The 20,513-nt window shown below is 40.0% G+C and overlaps 4 protein-coding genes, 1 long non-coding RNA gene and 1 other non-coding gene across 8 annotated transcripts; 3 read left to right on the top strand and 3 right to left on the bottom strand.

The window, feature by feature from the left end:
• The first annotated feature begins 1,471 nt into the window (after positions 1-1,471).
• LOC129787415 (kanadaptin) lies at positions 1,472-3,814 on the top strand. Its single transcript, XM_055822981.1, has 2 exons — positions 1,472-1,873; positions 1,936-3,814. Exons 1-2 carry the CDS (start codon positions 1,557-1,559, stop codon positions 3,752-3,754), a joined length of 2,136 nt encoding a protein of 711 aa, XP_055678956.1. The 5' UTR covers positions 1,472-1,556; the 3' UTR covers positions 3,755-3,814.
• On the bottom strand, positions 3,804-6,592 carry LOC129787424 (SET domain-containing protein SmydA-8-like). The gene is made up of 4 exons (XM_055822994.1): positions 6,205-6,592; positions 5,008-5,384; positions 4,256-4,949; positions 3,804-4,166 (listed from the first exon to the last, which is right to left on the bottom strand). Exons 1-4 carry the CDS (start codon positions 6,349-6,351, stop codon positions 3,804-3,806), a joined length of 1,581 nt encoding a protein of 526 aa, XP_055678969.1. The 5' UTR covers positions 6,352-6,592.
• A 1,361-nt stretch (positions 6,593-7,953) lies between these two features.
• On the top strand, positions 7,954-9,622 carry LOC129787438 (zinc carboxypeptidase-like). 2 transcript variants are annotated; one of them, XM_055823015.1, is made up of 3 exons: positions 7,954-8,058; positions 8,115-8,678; positions 8,770-9,622. In XM_055823015.1, coding segments are annotated over exons 1-3 (1,245 nt in total). In that variant the 5' UTR covers positions 7,954-8,057; the 3' UTR covers positions 9,450-9,622. The 2 variants fall into 2 exon arrangements, with proteins under 2 accessions (XP_055678990.1, XP_055678989.1); XM_055823014.1 differs by having other exon boundaries at positions 7,954-8,678.
• A 94-nt stretch (positions 9,623-9,716) lies between these two features.
• LOC129788230 (5S ribosomal RNA) lies at positions 9,717-9,835 on the top strand. Its single transcript, XR_008750343.1, has one exon. It is a non-coding gene; the product is annotated as a 5S ribosomal RNA (ribosomal RNA).
• A 695-nt stretch (positions 9,836-10,530) lies between these two features.
• On the bottom strand, positions 10,531-15,660 carry LOC129787474 (uncharacterized). Of its 2 annotated transcripts, none has more exons than XR_008750232.1 (3): positions 15,085-15,660; positions 14,930-15,001; positions 10,531-10,593 (listed from the first exon to the last, which is right to left on the bottom strand). It is a non-coding gene; the product is annotated as an uncharacterized LOC129787474 (long non-coding RNA). The 2 variants fall into 2 exon arrangements; XR_008750231.1 differs by lacking the exon at positions 10,531-10,593 and adding an exon at positions 13,532-14,820.
• Positions 15,661-16,225: 565 nt separating this feature from the next.
• Positions 16,226-20,204, bottom strand: LOC129791850 (uncharacterized). The gene is made up of 5 exons (XM_055830474.1): positions 19,685-20,204; positions 19,530-19,601; positions 19,386-19,468; positions 16,499-19,313; positions 16,226-16,419 (listed from the first exon to the last, which is right to left on the bottom strand). The coding sequence occupies exons 4-5, from the start codon at positions 19,155-19,157 to the stop codon at positions 16,226-16,228; spliced, it is 2,853 nt and encodes a 950-aa protein (XP_055686449.1). The 5' UTR covers positions 19,158-19,313; positions 19,386-19,468; positions 19,530-19,601; positions 19,685-20,204.
• Positions 20,205-20,513: the final 309 nt, after the last annotated feature.

Below are 20,513 nucleotides of genomic sequence, written 5' to 3'. Positions count from 1 at the left end.
GGTGGAATAATTAATTATGCACAAGACCAAAGAAAAACTTTTATATCTTCTTGTTAAAGCTCGAAAGAGAGTTTTTGATCTTTTTTATATCTCTCTGAATAAATGTTTATTTAATTAGTTTAAAAATAAAGGATTCTCGTTACAAGAAACATTCAATTTATAATTTTAATTTTTGAATAAATTCTCTAAAGAAAATGCTTCCGGGAAATAAATTCAATTTTGTAAGCAATTTTCACATATCTCAATGGAAATTACAATGAATATTGCAAAATAACTCGTAAGCCGTACAATTCTCGCATATCCTCTCACCTGTCACGTCTGTTCTCCCCCATTATTCATCCTGCTGAACCCACCCCCATCCGCCGAGGGCTCTGCATTGAACTTTGGGAGTGAAGCCGCGCGTGGGTGTCAAATCGATGGTAATTTCTGCACGGCGCGTTCGTCTTTCCAGCTCATATGTGGATTCCTCCAATCGTCAGAGCTTTTCTGTGTGAGTACCTCTGTGATGGGCTTAATCACTCCCCTTCGGCTATATAGATTGACATGGGTGTAAAGGGTCAGGTCCCATGGGGGTGCTGCCACTTAAAATGACTGATTAGGATATCAATTATCGTAAAGGCACATGGAAAAACATTTTACCTCCCAGAGGCCCAAAATCTATTTATACGGAAAGATTGATTTTGCTTATTCATGAAGAGACACAATCTTTTTTATATGTTCCTGTACAGCTATGCATTCCTATACCGTTGGTCCGATATTCATTTTCCCCCCAGAGCTCCCCTTCGTAGCGCCCCCAAATAATTTTTATGCTTTTTTGCCTACTTTTTGAATTTGGCGCCCTTTTTGATACATTTTGTTGAAGGGAAACTAAGATGGATGCATTTCACCGCTATCCGTCTCCCTCACACATTAAGTTTTTCGCAATTTTCTCGCGTTTTCCACCAAATTTTCCGGGGAAATTGTGTTTTTTCTGACCAGGAAGCGACGCCGCGTCGATTGGCATCAAAAATTCCAAAAGTTCGCGAAAATGCATTTCCGGGAAAAAAAGTGCGTGTAAAATCCCCAACCGTCAAAATTTTCAAATTTGTAACCCAACCGTCAAAATTTCCGCGGGCCCCAAATTCCGCACGGAAGACCTCCCCGGGAGCCCCGGAGCACCCGTAAGGGCTCCAGGAGGCCCAAGAATACGTTTTATGCCCAAAAATTTGGGAAAAAAACAAAGAAAATCGCAGTTTTTTGGAAAAACTAAAAAAAAGTTCGTTAAAGTCAAATTTTATTATTTGGACCAGATGTTATATGGCGCTGTTTGGTTGGGATCTTTGCTATGTAATTCTCTACATGCGTAATATTTAACACATAAGGTTTTTTACATTGTTGACACTCCACGTAGAAAATATTTGTGTAATTTTTACGATTTTTTACGTGTAATCTTTTCAACTCTTGAGCCGAATTCTCTCATTTCTCTCTTGCTCTCTCTCTCTGTGTTTTGGTTTTAGTTGTCAAATCGTCTGTTTTGCGTCGGATAAGAAATTAATTAAAATTCCCGCAAAATAATAATGGAAGAAGAGTTCAAAGTTCCTTCACTGGACATCAAACGTCCTGTGAAGATTGCACAGCAAAAACCACAGCAGGAGGAGAAGAAACAAAGTGAGACAACTGACCAGGAGAAGCCAGATCCATCCCAGCTAGCTGAATGCCCGTACGTGGAGCCACGATGGTCAGGAAGACCTCCAGATGATTCTTCCTACTCCTTTGAGGTCCTGAAAACAGGGATGATCATCGAAATGGTTAAGGATCTGGAGAATAAACCGTACTGGGTATTTGGGAGGCTGCCTCAATGTGATATTCCGATGGCACATCCAACAGTGTCCAGGTGGGCTATAACAACGATTCCTTACAGCAAAAATAAGAATAAATCATTTCCTGTTCTTTTAGGTTCCACGCTGTCCTGCAGTATCGTCCTGAAGATGACAATCAACCAGAGGATGAGGAAGCCAAGGAATCCGAAACCGGTGATGATCTCAAAAAGAAGAAAAAAGTAGAATCCGGATGGTACCTCTATGATCTAAACAGCACTCATGGAACATTCGTAAATAAGCAGAGGATTCCTCCTAAAACCTACATAAGGATTCGTGTGGGTCATATTGTAAAGTTGGGTGCCAGCACACGTCAATTTATTCTGCAAGGACCAACAGCTGATGAGGAGGAAGAATCTGAACTCTCAGTGACTGAATTGAAGGAGCTAAAGAAGCAGCAGGCTATTGAAATGCTGAGGAAGCAGGAAGAAGAGCGTCTTGAACAGGAAAAACGTGAGAAAGCACGAGAAGAGGAGGGAGTCAGTTGGGGGATGATGGATGATGCTGAAGACGAGGAAGTTGATCTCTCTGTGAATCCCTACGCTTCTACCAACAATGAGCAGCTCTTTTTGGATGATCCCAAAAAGACACTTCGAGGTTTCTTTGAACGTGAAGGATTGAACCTGGAATACAAATGTGACGAGATGTCTCCTGGGACGTTTGTGTGTCGCGTGGAATTGCCCGTGGATGATGCTCAGGGGCGACCAATTGTTGCAGAAGTTTGCCATAAAGGGAAGAAAAAGGAGTGTGTTGTTCAGTGCGCTTTGGAAGCTTGTCGAATCCTCGATAGGCACGGAGTCCTGCGTCAATCCCACCATGAACCCCTCCGCAGAAGAGTCCCCAAGTCAGATTCAGACGACGACGATGATTTCCTGGACAGGACGGGAGATGTGGAAAGGAGGAGACAGAGAAAGACAAATTCCGGAAGCACATCTGCTCTCAGTTATGATGATTTGCTGGAGCAGCAGCGGAAAATTCAGTCCCAGTTGGATGAGATTGAGCAGAAAATTGAGAATTTCAAGGAGTCCGAGAAAGCAGCCAAGATGACTACACAAAATGAAGATGAAGACTTGGATGACTTTATGACAAATCTCCGGAATGAGAAATTAATTGACAAAGCTGAAATTCGGAAGCTTCGTGTGGAGCAACAGAGACTCATGGTTGAGCTAACAAAGGTTGAAAGGCTGGTCAAGATTGCCACACCTCACTTGCCATCTATTAAATCTCTAGCCACTGCACCGGGTCCAGGAGAGAAGAAGAAACTTGCTCTTCCGCTTTTTGGGAAGAGGACAAAGCTAAAGAATGATTTTGGTGTTAAACGCGAGGAAAGAAAGAAACCTGCTGATAATTTACCCGAAGAGGAAGTTGAAGAGGATGAAGATGAGAAGCAGGAGACGAAAAATGAAAAATCTCCGGAAAAACTGATAAAATCGGCTAAAGAAAAGGAAGATTTGCCAAAGCATGAGGAAGCTTCGGAAAAGAAATTAAATACCGAAAGATTGGCTGAAAAATCAGAAGAGGTTCCCAAAGAAGAACCTTCAAGCTCAGTTGCCAATAAGGAGCGGCAAGAAAAGAGAATCCTTGGTCCAACAATAGATCCAGAAATTCTTCGAAAAATATCTGAAATTTCCAAGCCAGAAGATAACCTAGTTGAACATTCAGAAAAGAGAAAACTCTCAACTTCAAATGATCAGGAAGCAGATGAAGAAGACAAGAGTGAATCAACAACGAGTAAGAAACGCAAAACACGCTCACGGAATCGAGAGAAAACTCGCGAAAACATTGACATGCCCGATGAGGACGTAGAAGATGACTTGGAGAAATTTTCCGGATGGCTCCCACCGGAAGATCAGAAGGGAGACGGGATGACCGAACTAAATAAGAAGCTTGGTTATTGAACGAATTATTTCTCTATTGAAACAACCTGTTGTTGACATTAAAGAAACACTACAATTGCATTAATGTAGTCATTTCCTGAACTTTGGTATCAATGAACTCCTTGAGGGCAGGATCTGGACTCAAAATCTTCACGGCTTCCTGGAGGAGATCCATGGCTTCAGTTAGTAGCCGTAGGGTTTCCTCGCGATTGGCGGTTTTATTGTCAAAATCACGCTTAGCCTGGATTGCCAGAACACTCTGGAGATCCATCAGGAGGTACCCGCGAAAGAAGCTGAGTCCGGGTTCTAGGAGCTTACCCACCTCAAGGAGTTCACGGCAAATGTCGATCTTCCGTATTATTGCAGCTTCACTCAGCTGTTGCAGTTGGAAACCCGGAATATTTCCATATAGTTGACTCAGGGCGTACTTTACCTACAAAATTGAAAGAAAGCTTGAAATGATCTCTAATCTCATAATCATAAATTAAAGATCAAGAAAAATATATTTTTTTTATTTCTTACTTGAAGCATGTGAGTATTGGTTCCATGGAGAATATCTCTGTACTTTAGCAGAAAAGCCTCAAATTCTTTTGGTGAATGCTGATCTAGTTCCGAGATCTCCGTCATGATCGCCCTATTCCCATTGATTACTTGCTTAGCTGAGATTTCGCTCTCACATGCTGAGCATCTCCATGGGGCTGTATCCTCAAAGGGATTAGTTGGGATCATCTTACCATTATTGCAGCGTGTACAGTTGAAGGATCCTGCAAAGGTGCTCAATTCCGTGGGATCTGCGCACCTTTCGCAGAAACATTCGAAAAATTTCACCTGTCTCAGATGCTCTCTTCTCTGGAGAGTTCCCTGCAGCGTCTGGCCGTAGGTTACGAAAATTGGTGATCCTTTAGCTATATCAACTGTTGCAATGAGAACAAATTCAAAGTCCTCACTGAAGACGTGCGTTGTGTTGGGAACACAGCTATGAGCAATCATTGAAGCTTGTGGATAAAGAGCTCTAACTTTGATATTTTTATGCTGATGACGAATTTCGAAGCAATTAGTGTCCAGAATTGCTGTTATTCGCATTATGGTGAACTCATCAAAGTCCAACCTTAGGATGGTCTTGATGAAGGTAATGAGATTTGCCTTCAGGACACGATACAACGGGGTCTCTATTCGCTTCTCCAAATGCGACTGAAGTTCACAAAGTCTCTGAAAGCTGCCAAAGAAAAGCTTTGTAGAAGCTCTAAAAAAATCTTTTTTTTTAATAATTTTACCCTTCAGGATCAGATTCCTTCAGTAGGCAACATCTCAAGGGTACAATAGCACAGTAAGCAGCTTCCTTCTTGCCCTCCTCAGCTGGAGTAGCATTAATTTGTGCTTTAAACTTCCTGGATGCCATCAAGGAGCATTCTTCGGTGTGTAATGGAGATTTTTCACAAGAAGGACCACAGAGGGGCCAGTTGCATTGAGAGCATTTGTAGTAGTTCTTCTCTTTGGGCTTCAGAGTCAAGAAGACATTGCAACCGAGGCACATTGGCATGCAGGAGACTTTGGGACCAATTGCCAGGGGTTTCTCCCGGAAGATCACTTCTCCTTGCTTAATATCACGCGTGGCACTCAAGTATCTTCCCATCACTTCGTCAACTTTTAGCTGAAAGAAAAATAAAGAAAATTTTTCAAGTCTTTTTTAGGATTCTTAGGAGTTGATTTTTATGGAAAAAAATAATTTATTAATTAAAAAAAAATTAAAATAAAACTATATTTAAAGAGAAAGAAGTATTTTGGTTTCCTAGAAGATCGTTAATAGTGTGGGATCATTCTGTGCAAAAGGGGTACTAATTAGTCCTGAGCGTCCTGAGCTTTCATCTTCGGAGCTTTTTCATAAGCTGCCAAAGAAACAAATTATAAGTAAATAATTGATTTTATACTGAAAACAGATTTTTTTTCAATAAAATTTGTTTTAATTTAGAAGCATTTTCGTTTTTTTTTTTAATGAATAAAAATCTGCAACATATTTTCTTTTTGTTGACACCATGATCATCAATTCGTCAATTTAACATTTTTTTTTCTAAGAAATGAGTTCAGCAAATTTAATTAGAAAATTAATTAAAATAGAAAGAGGTGCGTTGTTTAGAGATCAGCCAAATAAAATTGCAACAATGTCGTTGAACTTTTCATTTAAAATGTTGTTTCATCAAACTGTGACCTATTTCTGCAGGAACAATCAGTCAATACAACCCATTAGCACTCTATGTACATAATTCGTTCAACTAAAATAACATTGTTGATGCAGTTGATGCTATTTTCACTGCAAAAGTATGCTGCACAGTTTCCCTTTTATTTCGAGAATGAATTCACACGGAAAGACGATCAAGGCAGAGGTCATAGATCTGTGTCTGGCTTGCAAAATTAGCAAAAGATGTTGTAGTTCTCCTCGTAGGCTGTACACAACAATGCTACAGTTGTCTCACCTCCACGCACTTGCACATGGCCTTGTGACCTTTTCGCCAGTGGACCTTTTGATGATCTTTCCCACAGTAGACGACATTTTTACAGCCGCCACACTTCAAATTCGCCTCAACACCACACACGGCACACGAACTGATTGATGGTGCCATTTAAGACAAATTATGATGCGAGATTGTCGTTTGAAATTCACCGCGACACCCAATCTGTTACACAAATAATTATAAAACTAATTTTCACCCACACCGCGGACTTTTCCGCACAAAGATATATTTTATTCAACCGCTAGCAAGAGTTTCCCGTGTCGTGAGATGCCTCTTGTCGTTCACAAATCAATCAGACAAATGGCAAGAAGATGTTCCCCGCCACCGAAGAAATCCACTTGACATGGCTCTCGGGGGAAAATAAGAAAATTTATTCTGAGACCTGCAATCTCAATAGCTTCGTCCGTCGATCGGAAATTAATTTTATTCCCTCGTGTCCAAAGGCGCGCGGTATATAAATAACCCAATCTGTGGATCACCATAATACTGTGGCGATGCCGCGTGGTCTCTGTCACCGTGTTTACATTGCTCATCCACTTTATGTCCTCGTTAATCATCTTCCCAAATAACCAGTCATTTTTTATTCCAGCATGAGGATTAATTAATAAGTCTACAAGGTGCTAAATCATTCCACGGCGGAAATATTAATTTATTATCACATAATTCAAATTTTCAATGCGTGTGTGGGATGAGTGAGAATTTTCCCGCTTTGTGTGTATTTATATATAAGAAGGCACACACATATTTGCTCTAATCCTCTCGCGAAGTTTACAAATTTCCACACCACATTATGTATTGCCTAAGAGATGACAATGGAAAATTTGGGGAATTTAAATAAGAGGAAATATTTTTTTGAGAAGAATTTTTATTGAATTTTTGTTATGGAATTTTCAAATGTTTAAAATTATTGTAGATTGTAGTTTATTTGTAAGGGAAATTCCCTTTAGAACGATTTATTAAATTAGTATTAAGATTAATTGCAAGAAAAACTAATGATTATGTTGGTTTAAACATTAAGTAGATACTTTTATCTCTTTAGGGACGATTGAGATGTTTTCGTTTTTGCTTTTTGCTTCTTATTGAGATTGCAATCAACGGAGCAAGATGTTTAATATTTCTTAGATATTTTACGATCGTACAAGAACACACTCAAGTACTCAAAGGATCAGCAAGGAAAAAATACGAGATATTAAAAAATCGCTTTTAAAAAAAAATTAACGAATAATTAACTGGAATTTTACATAAAATTGTTGTAAAAAGAGTTAAAGTTTTTCAACTGATAGATAAACTTTAATTAAGAACTTTTGGGCTTACATCCTTGACAGTTTTATGAATTTTAAGTCAAAAGAAATAGATAGAACTGAAAAGAAAACATAAAATATCATTTACTTACCTTTTTTATTAAATAGAATTTATTTACATTAGAATTGAAGGAATGAATAAGGCTCATTAGCCTATTGGATGCTTCAAGCCTTTAATATATTATTTAATTTTTATAAATCTCCCTAAAATCATGGGAACTCTTAAAATATTTCTTATTCAGTTAAAATTCTTGTTTTTATTAAAATCCTCTTTCCACGATAAAAATCATTAAAAGAATATCGAAAGAGCGTTAACAATCGAGAGCAAAATGTAGAGAATTTTCACATCTCTTCCGGGGTATGATAAGAGAATTAGAGGAACTGAGTCGACTCGGAATTCTTCGTTCCCAGCTGTATTTTAGGCATACCCAATGACATGAATATTATGTTTGTCACTCCGTGAAGGTTACCCTGAGAGAGTTTTCCTGCCAATCCCCCAAAAGAATTATCAAAAGTACAGGATGTCTCGGGAAAATCTGCATTTTCTTACTCTTTTCTTGATTATTTCAGTGTCGGTCAGTTCATGTGATATTGCTGATAAGGCACGCTATGACAACTACCGGCTGTACCGGCTTCATCTGGAGACCGAGGAGCAGGTGAAGATGCTGCAGGAATTGGAGAAAATGAGCGACAGCTACATTTTCATTGGGCACGCCAGGCATCCGGATCAGGACTTAACAATAATTGTTGCTGCTCATAAGATTGCCGAAGCTGCGGATCTCTTCAAGAGATACAACATTACAGCCCAGGTGCTGGTCTTCAATATTCAGGAGAAGATTGAGAAAGAATGGGATAATGTGCTGCCAGAGAAAACGCCTGGGTATCAATTGGATTGGCAGCATTACTTCCATTTGGAGACCATCAATCAGTGGTTGGATCTTCAACTGAGCAACCACAAGGATCTCACCTCTGTAAGTCTGGGAAATAGTTTCGAAGGACGCAACATCAGAGGTGTTAAGTTGTCGAGGAAAGCTGGGAATACAGCAGTGTTTGTGGAAGGGGGTATTCATGCAAGAGAATGGATTTCACCTGCAACCAGCACATACATTCTCAATCAACTTCTCACGTCATCAGGTGATTAATTATTTCTCTAATTGAACGTGCAGTTCTTTAATTAATCTCCACACGAAAGTGAGTTTAAATTGATTTTATTTATTTTTAATAGATCCTCGTGTGAAGGAATTATCAGAGAATTTTGACTGGTTTTTCTTCCCTGTCGTCAATCCTGATGGTTACGTTTACACCTTTGAAAATGATCGTTTGTGGAGGAAGAATCGCAAGCCCTATGGTCCTATTTGTCGTGGAGTAGACCTCAACAGGAACTTCAATTCTTCGTGGAATGGACCAGGATCCAGCTCTGATCCCTGCACTTATGATTTTGCCGGTGGTTCTGTAAATAGTGAACCGGAAGTTGCAGCCATTGCACAATTTATCAAGACTCACGTCAAAGAGTCACGTATTAAGACCTTCCTGAGTCTCCACTCGTATTCGCAGCTTCTCATGTTCCCGTTTGGAAGTACAACGGAGCAGGTGCCAAATTACAGTGATTTAAAGGAAATCGGACAGAAAGCCATTGATGCCTTAGCCAAGAAACATGGTACGAAATTCAAGACTGGCAGTATCATTGAGACCATTTATCCCTCAAGTGGTGGGAGCAGTGATTGGGCTTATGAAGAAGTTGGCATAAAGATTTCGTACACTTTTGAACTCAGGGGACCACCAGATAGTACGGATATGTTCATTTTGCCAGCCAATCAAATAACCCCCGTTGGAGAGGAGACTCTCGAAGCTTTCATTGTAATCATGAATGAAGCTAAAGCTCGAGGATACTACAATGATGCCTAATTACAATATCGAGTTGTTTATTTACTACAATTTTCTCTGGGAAAACTCATTAATTCATAATAAGTTCTCAATAACAAATTTACTCAATTTATTGCATTTAACAATTAATTTGATAAGGATTTTGGAAAGGAATTTTCTAACATTTTATCAATAAAAATTTATTTTTAATAAAATAAGTTTTTGAATTATTTGTCTTTCACATGCTATGTATGAGGTAAGGCGCCTTGAGAATTCGTAATGTGGTCAATTTTCAAGAGCATAGCTCTCGTCAACGGCCATACCATGCTGAACATACCGGTTCTCGTCCGATCACCGAAGTCAAGCAGCATCGGGCGCGGTTAGTACTTGGATGGGGGACCGCTTGGGAACACCGCGTGCCGTTGGCATTTTTTTTCTCTCTTAATTTTCTTCCATGTGAAAGAAAAACGAGAAAATCTCAATAATTTTAAAAGAAAGATTTCCGAAATTCTTCTTAAAGTATGTAATTTACATGCATGCGCAATTAATACGACAGAAAAGGTAGAGGAACTTTTTAAAGTTTCCCCATTCCAAAATTTAAATGGCAATTAAGTCAATTTAAGGTTCACGTGCACGCGGGAGCTAATTACATTACAGGTGCTTGAACAGCTATGCAAGCGTTGCAATACTTCATTGGAAAATTTGAGGAATTATCAAAAGTTGAAGAGAAACTTGATGATAAGCTTTCCTTATCCTCTTCCCCCAATACTATATGTATATATGTAGTTGCTCCCTTAGGAAATTATTCGATATGTACAATATTATGATGAAAATTGAGAATTGAATACATACATAGTATGAAAATGTAACAAATAATTTTCACAACTGATTGGAAGTTTCTTCCCATATCGTCTTCCTTTATATAAAAGTGTTTCATAGATTGCGAGGCACATCAGTTAGTTTGTGAATCTCTCCGTAGTTAGAAGTGAATGATAAATTGCTGGTGTGGAATAATGTTTCACCGCGTTGCATTGGTGCTCCTTGTGAGTTTTTCCCTAATCGCTCCCTCGATTTGCGATACCCGTGAGACCTGCCCTGATCCCACGTGTCCAACCATTGGTGAAGATGAAGTCGAGACGGGTCTTACCCTCTTGCCAGTGCCAACAAATTGCAATGAATTCATTGTCTGCAATAGAGGGATTCCCATTAAAATGTGAGATCATTTTTCTCTCCCAAAAAAAAAGGATCAGAAAAAGGAATTTAGTAACAAATTGGAAATTGGACTCTCTATAGGTACTGTCCGGCAACTCTTGACTTCAATCCAGCCATCAATGTCTGTGACTACCACCGAAATGCAAGATGCCAGCCCTGTGTACCTGATAACAATGTGGATGACCAGGAAGACGATTAATATGATGTGGAAGCAATTTAATTTTATAAAATGTTTCTTTTTAGAAAAATACTTCCACCTTCAGTGTCCATGATAAATTTCCTCCGTGAACGCGCTTGTTCGTGCCAATGGAAAATAAATTTGCAATAATAATTCGTGTGAATATGTTTAGAAAAAGATGCATTGCCTCGCATTGCTTCTGCCTCTCGTGCACCCACCGTATTTTTCCTCATGTATTCGGAAAATTTTATCTTATCGCATCTCTTATTTTATCATATACTTTTTATAACAACAACAAAACAAAAACTTTATGAAAGAAACCTCGTTGGAAAAAATTACTCCATTTAATTTGTAGACAAATACAATGAGAAAAAGAAAATAAAATCCGATTATTTTCCCCTCAAAAAAAAAAAAAAAAAATAGTCTTCATTTTGTGGAAAAGTCACGGAGGAAAGCTTCAAAAATGTTGTGAGTGGGACTTGAAATAAAATGCATAATTAAACTTACGTGGATAGCATGCAAAAACACTATCTGTATACGATGCTCCCAAGGAGAGCCCTTGTAAATCTACTCAATTAAAAATTCACTGTTGCACTATTATTACGAATTAATTTTTCCTTCCATTTTCACAGATGAAAGCCCCCAACTTTTTCCCACTCTTTTCTCTTACAGTTTTCGTGAAAATAAATTATGCAATTAATATTCACCGAGTGAAGCACTAATAGGAGGGGTTTGACTTCTACCAGACGCAGCTTTTGAGCTTTAGTGAATGAACGTATAAGAGGAAAAAAAGCAACCACTTCTCTCGCAAAAGATAATTGCGGAAATGTCGCTGAGAAAAGTCTATTATATAATTTATTCTTTCTTTAATGAATTCTTTTCTTTGTGTTATTATTTTAGCTGTGTTTCTTTCAGACACAGCTTTTGTGTACCGAGCAAAATCGAAAGTCGTCAGATCGGGCTCAAACTTGGGATGAGCACGAATTAGGGTCCCCACATTCCAAAAAACGTATGCGCCAAAAAAAAAATTTTTCCGGCCGGCCGTCCGTCCGGCCGTCCGTAGTACAACGTTAAATTGCAAGAGAACGGTAATAGATAGAGACTTGCGGTAAACGGCAAAGTTTAAATATCGACTGGAAGACGTCCGATTATGACGTCAAATTTTACCCCCCACCCCCCCGTCCGCCATTTTGAATAACCTCAAAATTTTGTTTTCGCTATATCTCAGCCACTATTATAGCTAGAGGGCTGAAATTTTGATATGTTGTAGGGGCCATCAAGAGCTTTCCAACGATATCTCATTTTCGAAAATCGGTCAAGCCGTTTAGTCAATATGGCCGCCACAATTTTTCATCGAAAATCGGCCATAACTCGAGAACGGCTTGACCGCTTTGATCAACCCGGGCTCAAATGAAAGCTCTCAACAAACCCTACAACTCTCTAGAACATCAGAAGTTTCAAAAGTGGCCGTTAGGGGGCCAAAAATTAAAAACAAAATTTTCGATGAGTTTTCGATGAATATCTCGAAAACGGCGACATAAATTTTTTTCATTTTTTGATATGTTGTAGCTGACTATATTATCTAGCTCCATGTCAAAAATGAAGAAAATCTATGGATCCGTTCTCGAGATATAGCCTTCCAAAGTTGGCATGTCATATCTCGGGTTCTACAAGTCCGATCTTGATCAACTCAAGTGCAAATGAAAGGTTTCGAGAAACCCTACAAATGTCTAGAACATTGCAACTTCGAGAAATGACCGCAAGAGGCGCTAAAGTCAAAAACAAAGTTTTCGAAAATTTCGAACTCGAATTTTTCGAAAATGGCGACATAAATTTTTTTCATTTTTCGATATGTTATAGCTGACTTCAAGACCTTTCAAACAAAAAAAAATTTATGAAAATCTATGGATCCGTTCTCGAGATATGGCCTTCTAAAGATTTCTTAGGGTATGACTTTTCTACTTTTCCCGACTTTGCGCGTATTTAAATGAATTCGCGTTCTAGTTTGCTCTCACAAAATTGGTACACTGAAAGAAACACAGCTCTCGTAAGCTTGGTCAGCTTACCCGTACATTTCTCATTCTTAATTGCATACTTCACCAGCTAAAAATTTCGCTTTGCGCTGTTTATAATTGTGTAGTAGTACTTTTTTATCAAAGTTCCGTACAAAATCTGACACGTGTGGTATTAGTTATGATGTAAGACGTTAAATTTTTTTCTCTCTAAAAGTTCCGGATGAATGAAGATTGTGAGTTTAAGCTAAAAATAATTACAGATAAAAAGAAATATAGAGTTATTTTTTGAAAGCATATAAAAAGCATTAAGCTAATAAAAATCTATGTATTCGAACTTTTTTATTAAATAATATTTTAATAACAAATATTGCTTAAAATTAGACGTTTCTAGAGTACTATTTTAAATTCACATAGAATAACCGTTGGGAGTAGAGCAGAAATGATTATTCAAACTTTAGGAAAATCTTATAAATATTCCTGGATATATCCTGATTAATTAATAATTTTTCTACTTCAATGATTTCGAAAATCTTTAAAGAAATGTTGAAAAATCAAACATTATTAAAGTTAAACAATTCTCATCAAGAATTTGGCCTTTTTCTCAAAAAGGAATAATAAACAAACAAAAAATCAATTCGAAGAATCCACATGACAATTTTTTCTCAATATATAGATATTTATTAAATATATGATATAAAATAAAATCTGCAGTTTCATATCCATTTCTTTGTAACATATTGTCAAATTTATTGCAGTAGGTATCCCCATTGTATACATTTTTCTCATCCATTGTACACTGCACGTATCAGCCAAGAGATTGACACTCAAGTTCGTGTGGCATACTTATGGTGCGGTATGTAAAATAAGTTAGGGGTATATTTTGCATGAAATTGAACATGTGAGTTACTCATTGAATTTAGCTATCGTACATTATATCTTTCTGGGTACTCATCCACACGTTTCTCGATGGAGCCCCTTTCTTATATACCGCGCATACAGCAGAGTGTCGAAGAAAACGGCTGGCCCATGGATGGTGTATTTGCATACATGACTGCATTTTCATATTGGGGAAATCGAATGGAAAATACACGAGGAGAGCAAACAAACCCCGCACCAACCCATCCTCGAGTGAAACTTTGGTTTGGTTCTTCAAACATCATCCCGAAGAGATATTGTGGGGATAAATGGGGAATTGTGTGGGTGGGCTTTTTTGTGTCCTTCAGGAATGGAGGTTTTTCATGCAAACTTTGTGGAGTTGTACGTCAGAGTGTACTTTTGCTCATATAGTAAAGTCTTTCTTTATCTCCCAAACACAAAATGCTTACATTATTATTTTAATGTGTACGCTTGGTTTGCCCCCATATTCCCTTACAATAATGTATGAGGGAGCTTTTTGAGAGGGAAGTTCTTGGAAAATTATACAGCAGAAGGAGAATGTTTTGTGGTGGATGTTTGCCGAAAAAGCAGTGAAAAATCATCCCCATACATTGCAAGCTTTGTCGTTGATAGGCTTAGCAATTAACGAATTGAGTGTAATTAATCAAAAGCTCATGTGGTGCTGAATATTCCCCCCCCCCACATATATTGTTAATTGTGATTTTGGCACGCGAATTGTTCTCTCGCGAACGATGATGATATGTGAAAAAATTTGAATAAATCCATAAATTCATTTTAGCTTGCGAAAATGAGAAACTGAAAGCTCTTCTGCATCATCAACATAAACATATAGCACGCACTTAAATATTGTGTGGTGGTGCGAGAATCGGGAAAAGCTTCTCCAAACAGCGCTGTGTATTACGCCCCAAATGGCAATTCTCGGTGTGGTGGTGGATGGCGTTAATTAATTGAATTTCTAAAATAATTTAATGCGGGTGTTATTGTTGCTGGGGTTTATCATTCAGCTGGAAATTATATTTTCACTCATGTGGATATTCATCCCGAATTTATGCACGATGAGCCCGACCCCTATATAGATAATATTGTCACGCAGAAAAAGCTCAAGAGATTGCTGTGGGGGAGAAAGAAAACGCTCCGTGAATTGAGTGTTGGTTTTTGTGGAGCTTTTTCAGAGATTAATCTCCACCATGTCCCCAAAAATACAGCTGTAGGTGGGTTACCTTTGTATGAGAATATAGAAGAAAAGAATAAGAATCTTCACCCTCAATGAGTAGCTCCAGGTAACGTCTCACCTAATGAGTATATGTGGTAGAGCAGTGGACAAATGTATTAATACTCAGCATAGATTCCCTCGGCACAAACTCCCTTAGCTCACCTGTATAAAGATACATTGATTAGGGTCCGGTGAGGGAGGAGCAAAAAATTTCCCAGTCGCCAGATGAGCACGGAAAATCCCCAGAAGATCGCACGTTGCCACACGTGGGGGGAAGAAAAGTAGCCGCAACTCCTTATAGGATCCTCCTGGATCCTTGATCCCAATTTCCAGTGAAACACACACTTTTTATGATCACCACCACCAACTTTTATTGATCACAGAATTAAATTTATTGGATAATTAATAATTTTTCTTTTACAAATTTGGAGCTCTTTTTCACACAATCAGCTCGGGAAGGGTAACAGTAAAGAGATCACCTCTTGGGTGCGAGAGAGAAAAATGTGTGTACATTATGCGGCTCCGCCGCGGAGGTTGCAATGATATTCAAATGCAACGGTTGGTATAACAATTCATTTGGGGGATTACAATTCAATATTTCATGAAATTTATAATGTGGGAAAATTACTTCAGAAATTTAAAGGGAAAATATTGTTGGGATTTTCATGTGCTCACTGGCACGGGAACATTCTCCCCGGGCTGGCATGGTGTATCCATGATGCATCCTTGCCAGAACTATATGCGATCCTACGGGAGAATCCTTTGTGTCCTTGAAGGATACTGTGATGGTCCTCATGGTAAGGTGGATTGAATTTGGGTTGGAGATATTTGAATGGATCATGAGTTGTGAATGGGATGGTGGCACTGATGAACATATCTCCACTTCTAACGGGACCATATTGTTTGGTGAATGGGGAGAAGCTTTGGGCTTTTATCGCATCTACTACGATAGCGGCACCATGTGTGGATTGGGGATTTGATCTCGCATTGAAAAAATGTAAACATTGGAGAACCGGTTTGGGAATTTTGAACAATGAACAGTGATTGTAAATAAGCCCTTTAAATTTGTCCTCTAATTGGTTCAACGTGACGATGAAGCAATTGATAAATTGTGCATGAATGGATGGAGCGGGCTGTAGATTTCCTGGATGCTGAAGCCACTCTGGATTTTTCCACCAGAGATTGTTGCGTTGAGGATCAGATGGCGAAGCTCCCCGGGAAATCGACTCGGCAGAAATTTGGTCTATTTCCACATGATGCAGTTGTTCAATATAAATGGAGGTTCGTATGTGATAGAAGGCAATCACTTTGTGAGATTCTGGGGGAAGATGCATCCCACGTAGCGTGTCTCCTGATGAAGTACTTCTGGTTGTACCACCAAAGACATGAGGCACAATGCGAGATAATTGATGGAGGAAATAAATCCACAGGAGAATGGAGATGAATTGGACGCCTGATAGTCCTTTGGCAAAGGTCCTCCATTGGTGAAGGATTTTCCTGGATAAATATTCATCCCATTCGAATATTAGTTGGTGCAAACATTGAAGCATGACCGCAGCTTCTATGATGAAGGAGCCTATCAGGCTGTAGGAATTGAAGAGTTGGGCAATGGCAGGAGCCAAAGTTCTCCTCAAGTGTATCTCCATGAAAGCATCCACGGAAGTTTGGAAGTTCAAATGGTTCATGATGGAATCCCCATTGAGACTGAATGTGGTTGGAGTGATGTCGTCAACATATAAGAGAAATCGCACTATGCTGGAAGCTAATGGGACTTCAGCGTTGTGGCCATCAAATAGTTGAACGAGTGCACGTAAGATCACATGTAGCGGCGATGCTACCTCACAACAGACCTTGGGAATGTAGCGGTCTCGAAGTGTGTCATCTACGAAGGATTGCCACATCAGTTGATGGAAATGGTAGTCTTCGGGATCCATCTTCAAGATGTCTGCCGTCTTTGAATGTAAATGGAGGCGGAACCTCGGAAAGGTGACGGCGTGGTCAGGGAAGACCATGGGACCTATTGGAGCTAGGTCATTCAAACTGTCGTCCGAAGATAATTTTGCAGAGACGTTGGGCATCATTCTCAACTCAGTAGTTGTGCTGGATTCGGTCATCATCCCCTGGTGAGACATGAAGTAGCTGAGAATCTTGGAATCTGGTAAAGAAACTGACCATAGCCATTTCTTCTTCACACGGTGTCTCATCACTTCGACGTACAGTATGTTGAAGGGAGGCTTTTTGTTCACCTGGCGCTCCAGTGCCAGAAATTGTCGCACGGACTGTGGACAGAAAACCTTCAGAGGGTCAGGTTGGTTCCTGACGGGCAATCTCACATTGAATCTTCTCACAGCAAACCTCTGGTAGGTTCTGGAGAAGTGAGCACCGGGTTGCAACTGCTGGTTCATAACGGAAGCCTCAACCGGTGGTTCTTCAAGCTCCCCGGATGTGCACAACATTTCTTCTAGGATTGGAGTGCTACTGACGTGATGAACATCCTGGACCTGTGGAGGAGGTTTGTGCTCATCTACGATCACATAGCCGTGGAAAATCTCCCGGAGGGGTGGAAGACTGGAGCCCAGATAGAAAATGTCGGACACCCAATTGGCCCGATACGATTCACTGCAGATGTTCAAATCGACAGTACAAGAAACATTCCGATCTGGATCATCAAAGGGGAAGTGCAGTGGTGGATGCATTGTATTGGTATCCTCATCCCAAGTTGGAATGTTGCCTGAGATTTCCGGAAGTATGTTGCAGTTGAATGAGTGGGAAACATTGTTTCTTTGTGAGGATATAGTAGCAGTGATTTTGTGTTTCACTGAGTTCGCCTGATTGCCTATGCCCACAACAAAGATTTCCGAAGGGGATTTCGGAAGCTTCAATTTCTGGAGCAAATTGGACGTCATGATGCAGACTTGGGCTCCACTGTCAAGGAGAGCACGGCAAGAAATCTTCTCCCCGCTAACAGTGAGCTCATCCACCATGGCTGTGGCACAGGATACTCTTGGGCCAGGTTGGAGAGTGCGTTCGGACACGGCGGACGCGGAAAGGGCCGAAGAGTGGTTTGGTGCTGGCACACCAGGAGTTGGCGCAGGCTGATGGGCAACAGACGGAGGAATGATAGCCGAAGGCGTTGGTATCTGAGCCGGCGGGTTGGCAGCAGACTCACCCACGAACTTATCATGCAGTAGTATATTGTGCCGGCCTTGGCACCTGCGACACTTGCGGTAGGTACAAGTGCGAGTAAGATGTGGAGCGAGACAGTTTCTACACAGGTTGAGCGTCTTGACTGTCTCATATTTCTCATCCGGATTCTGTGCAAGAAATTGAGGGCACTTGTACAGTGGATGAGAGGATTGGTCGCAGCACTGGCATTTAGATGCTGCCGCTGTTGTGTGAAAATCATTGGCATATTCCTTGGATGAATTGCCAGCGGAAGGATGTGAGCGCGAATTGGATTTCGCAGATGTAGTGGCTGTATGAGTGGCATTGATGCATCGCTGACTTGGATCAGAGGAGGAGACGGATGGCATGTCGCAAGGGTTACGACCATGCCCAGCGATGGTTTCAGAATTTATTTCAAACCGATTTCTTAAGAGTTCCCAAGCTACATCAAAATTGTTTTCGGTGGTAGGGAGATAACCAATTGTAGAGGCGGCATCTCCACTCAGGGAAGCTTTCAGGTAATCAAGCTTCTGGACTTTTGATAAATTGGGAATATTGGCAATGCAGGAATTGAATCGGTTTTTGAAAGGAATCCACTCACAATATTCACCGGAAAATTTGGGCAATTCAGTTTGAGGGAGTCTTAAGGAGCGACTATCAATAGGAGTGGTTGTACTTGCGGTTGCGTTGAGCTTGGCGAGGAACTGGTTGTTCTGCTGAATCATCTCCCTCATGAGGCTACAGAGGGTTCCAGAAGGCGAAGTGTCTGTACAGGGTTCCTCCTTTGGGTAGAACGTCAACAAGTGAGTCGTATCTTGGATGATTTTGGCGCAGCGCATCAAGACTGAGTGCTTGAAAGACGCTTCATGATCTTTCCCTTTGCCAGTCTTGTGGCTGATGATGTCATCTTGCACGCTCTCGAACTTTGCTTGGAGGTTGTTGACCTGATGGATTTGCATTTGGAGGACTTTACGATCAAGGTAGGCCGTATCTGCAGACGATAAGCCACTGACGAAGGATTCCGTCTTGGAGAGTGCCTTGATGATTCCTTCACGTTCAATCAGAATCATCTTGGATGCTCGGATGCAACACCGCAAGAGATGGGAATGGCCACTGGTTCTATGCTGCGCAGGCAATGGAGGTCTCAACGTACCGGATCCTTGTCGATCAACAATGTAGCGCTGAGTTTCCCGGATCGAAGACGACCAAAAATGTAGGTGGGTTACCTTTGTATGAGAATATAGAAGAAAAGAATAAGAATCTTCACCCTCAATGAGTAGCTCCAGGTAACGTCTCACCTAATGAGTATATGTGGTAGAGCAGTGGACAAATGTATTAATACTCAGCATAGATTCCCTCGGCACAAACTCCCTTAGCTCACCTGTATAAAGATACATTGATTAGGGTCCGGTGAGGGAGGAGCAAAAATGTAGGTGGGTTACCTTTGTATGAGAATATAGAAGAAAAGAATAAGAATCTTCACCCTCAATGAGTAGCTCCAGGTAACGTCTCACCTAATGAGTATATGTGGTAGAGCAGTGGACAAATGTATTAATACTCAGCATAGATTCCCTCGGCACAAACTCCCTTAGCTCACCTGTATAAAGATACATTGATTAGGGTCCGGTGAGGGAGGAGCAAAAAATTTCCCAGTCGCCAGATGAGCACGGAAAATCCCCAGAAGATCGCACGTTGCCACACGTGGGGGGAAGAAAAGTAGCCGCAACTCCTTATAGGATCCTCCTGGATCCTTGATCCCAATTTCCAGTGAAACACACACTTTTTATGATCACCACCACCAACTTTTATTGATCACAGAATTAAATTTATTGGATAATTAATAATTTTTCTTTTACAAATTTGGAGCTCTTTTTCACACAATCAGCTCGGGAAGGGTAACAGTAAAGAGATCACCTCTTGGGTGCGAGAGAGAAAAATGTGTGTACATTATGCGGCTCCGCCGCGGAGGTTGCAATGATATTCAAATGCAACGGTTGGTATAACAATTCATTTGGGGGATTACAATTCAATATTTCATGAAATTTATAATGTGGGAAAATTACTTCAGAAATTTAAAGGGAAAATATTGTTGGGATTTTCATGTGCTCACTGGCACGGGAACAACAGCAGTAATGTGTATTCATCCGCAAACAAGGGTCACAAAGTGCTCAAATGCAGAAATCGTACACAGTGAATATTTTAAAATAATATAGGGATTTGTGGGATCATTTCACTACGGTTTAAAGTCCTTTCCTTCTATACATTTTCGGGACTTGCATATAGTTTGGTACAGAAAACAAATACTCTGAATAAACAGAGCATATTCATAAATTCATATTGTGGGGAATATTTCTTCCCAAAATCTTACTTAATGCAACGTTTTATTAAAATGTATTTTGTATACATAATATGAAAATTTTTGGAAA

This window comes from Lutzomyia longipalpis, chromosome 1 (assembly GCF_024334085.1).
Source record: "Lutzomyia longipalpis isolate SR_M1_2022 chromosome 1, ASM2433408v1".
Taxonomy (NCBI): Eukaryota; Metazoa; Arthropoda; class Insecta; order Diptera; family Psychodidae; genus Lutzomyia; species Lutzomyia longipalpis.
The sequence above is the reverse complement of the archived record's forward strand: the minus strand, read 5'-3'. Positions and strand labels throughout refer to the sequence as shown.

Excerpts from the sequence above, each read along its gene's own strand:
- LOC129787415 (XM_055822981.1), top strand. The coding sequence starts at position 1,557 with ATGGAAGAAGAGTTCAAAGTTCCTTCACTGGACATCAAACGTCCTGTG. Across the intron at positions 1,874-1,935 it reads GCACATCCAACAGTGTCCAG|GTTCCACGCTGTCCTGCAGT; the intron begins GTGGGCTATAAC and ends CTGTTCTTTTAG.
- LOC129787424 (XM_055822994.1), bottom strand. The coding sequence starts at position 6,351 with ATGGCACCATCAATCAGTTCGTGTGCCGTGTGTGGTGTTGAGGCGAAT. Across the intron at positions 4,950-5,007 it reads AAGGAATCTGATCCTGAAGG|CTTTCAGAGACTTTGTGAAC; the intron begins GTAAAATTATTA and ends TTTCTTTGGCAG. Across the intron at positions 4,167-4,255 it reads CCAATACTCACATGCTTCAA|GTAAAGTACGCCCTGAGTCA; the intron begins GTAAGAAATAAA and ends TCAATTTTGTAG.
- LOC129787438 (XM_055823014.1), top strand. The coding sequence starts at position 8,066 with ATGTCTCGGGAAAATCTGCATTTTCTTACTCTTTTCTTGATTATTTCA. Across the intron at positions 8,679-8,769 it reads TCAACTTCTCACGTCATCAG|ATCCTCGTGTGAAGGAATTA; the intron begins GTGATTAATTAT and ends TATTTTTAATAG.
- LOC129791850 (XM_055830474.1), bottom strand. The coding sequence starts at position 19,157 with ATGATTCTGATTGAACGTGAAGGAATCATCAAGGCACTCTCCAAGACG. Across the intron at positions 16,420-16,498 it reads CAATTCCTACAGCCTGATAG|GAAAATCCTTCACCAATGGA; the intron begins GCTCCTTCATCA and ends ATATTTATCCAG.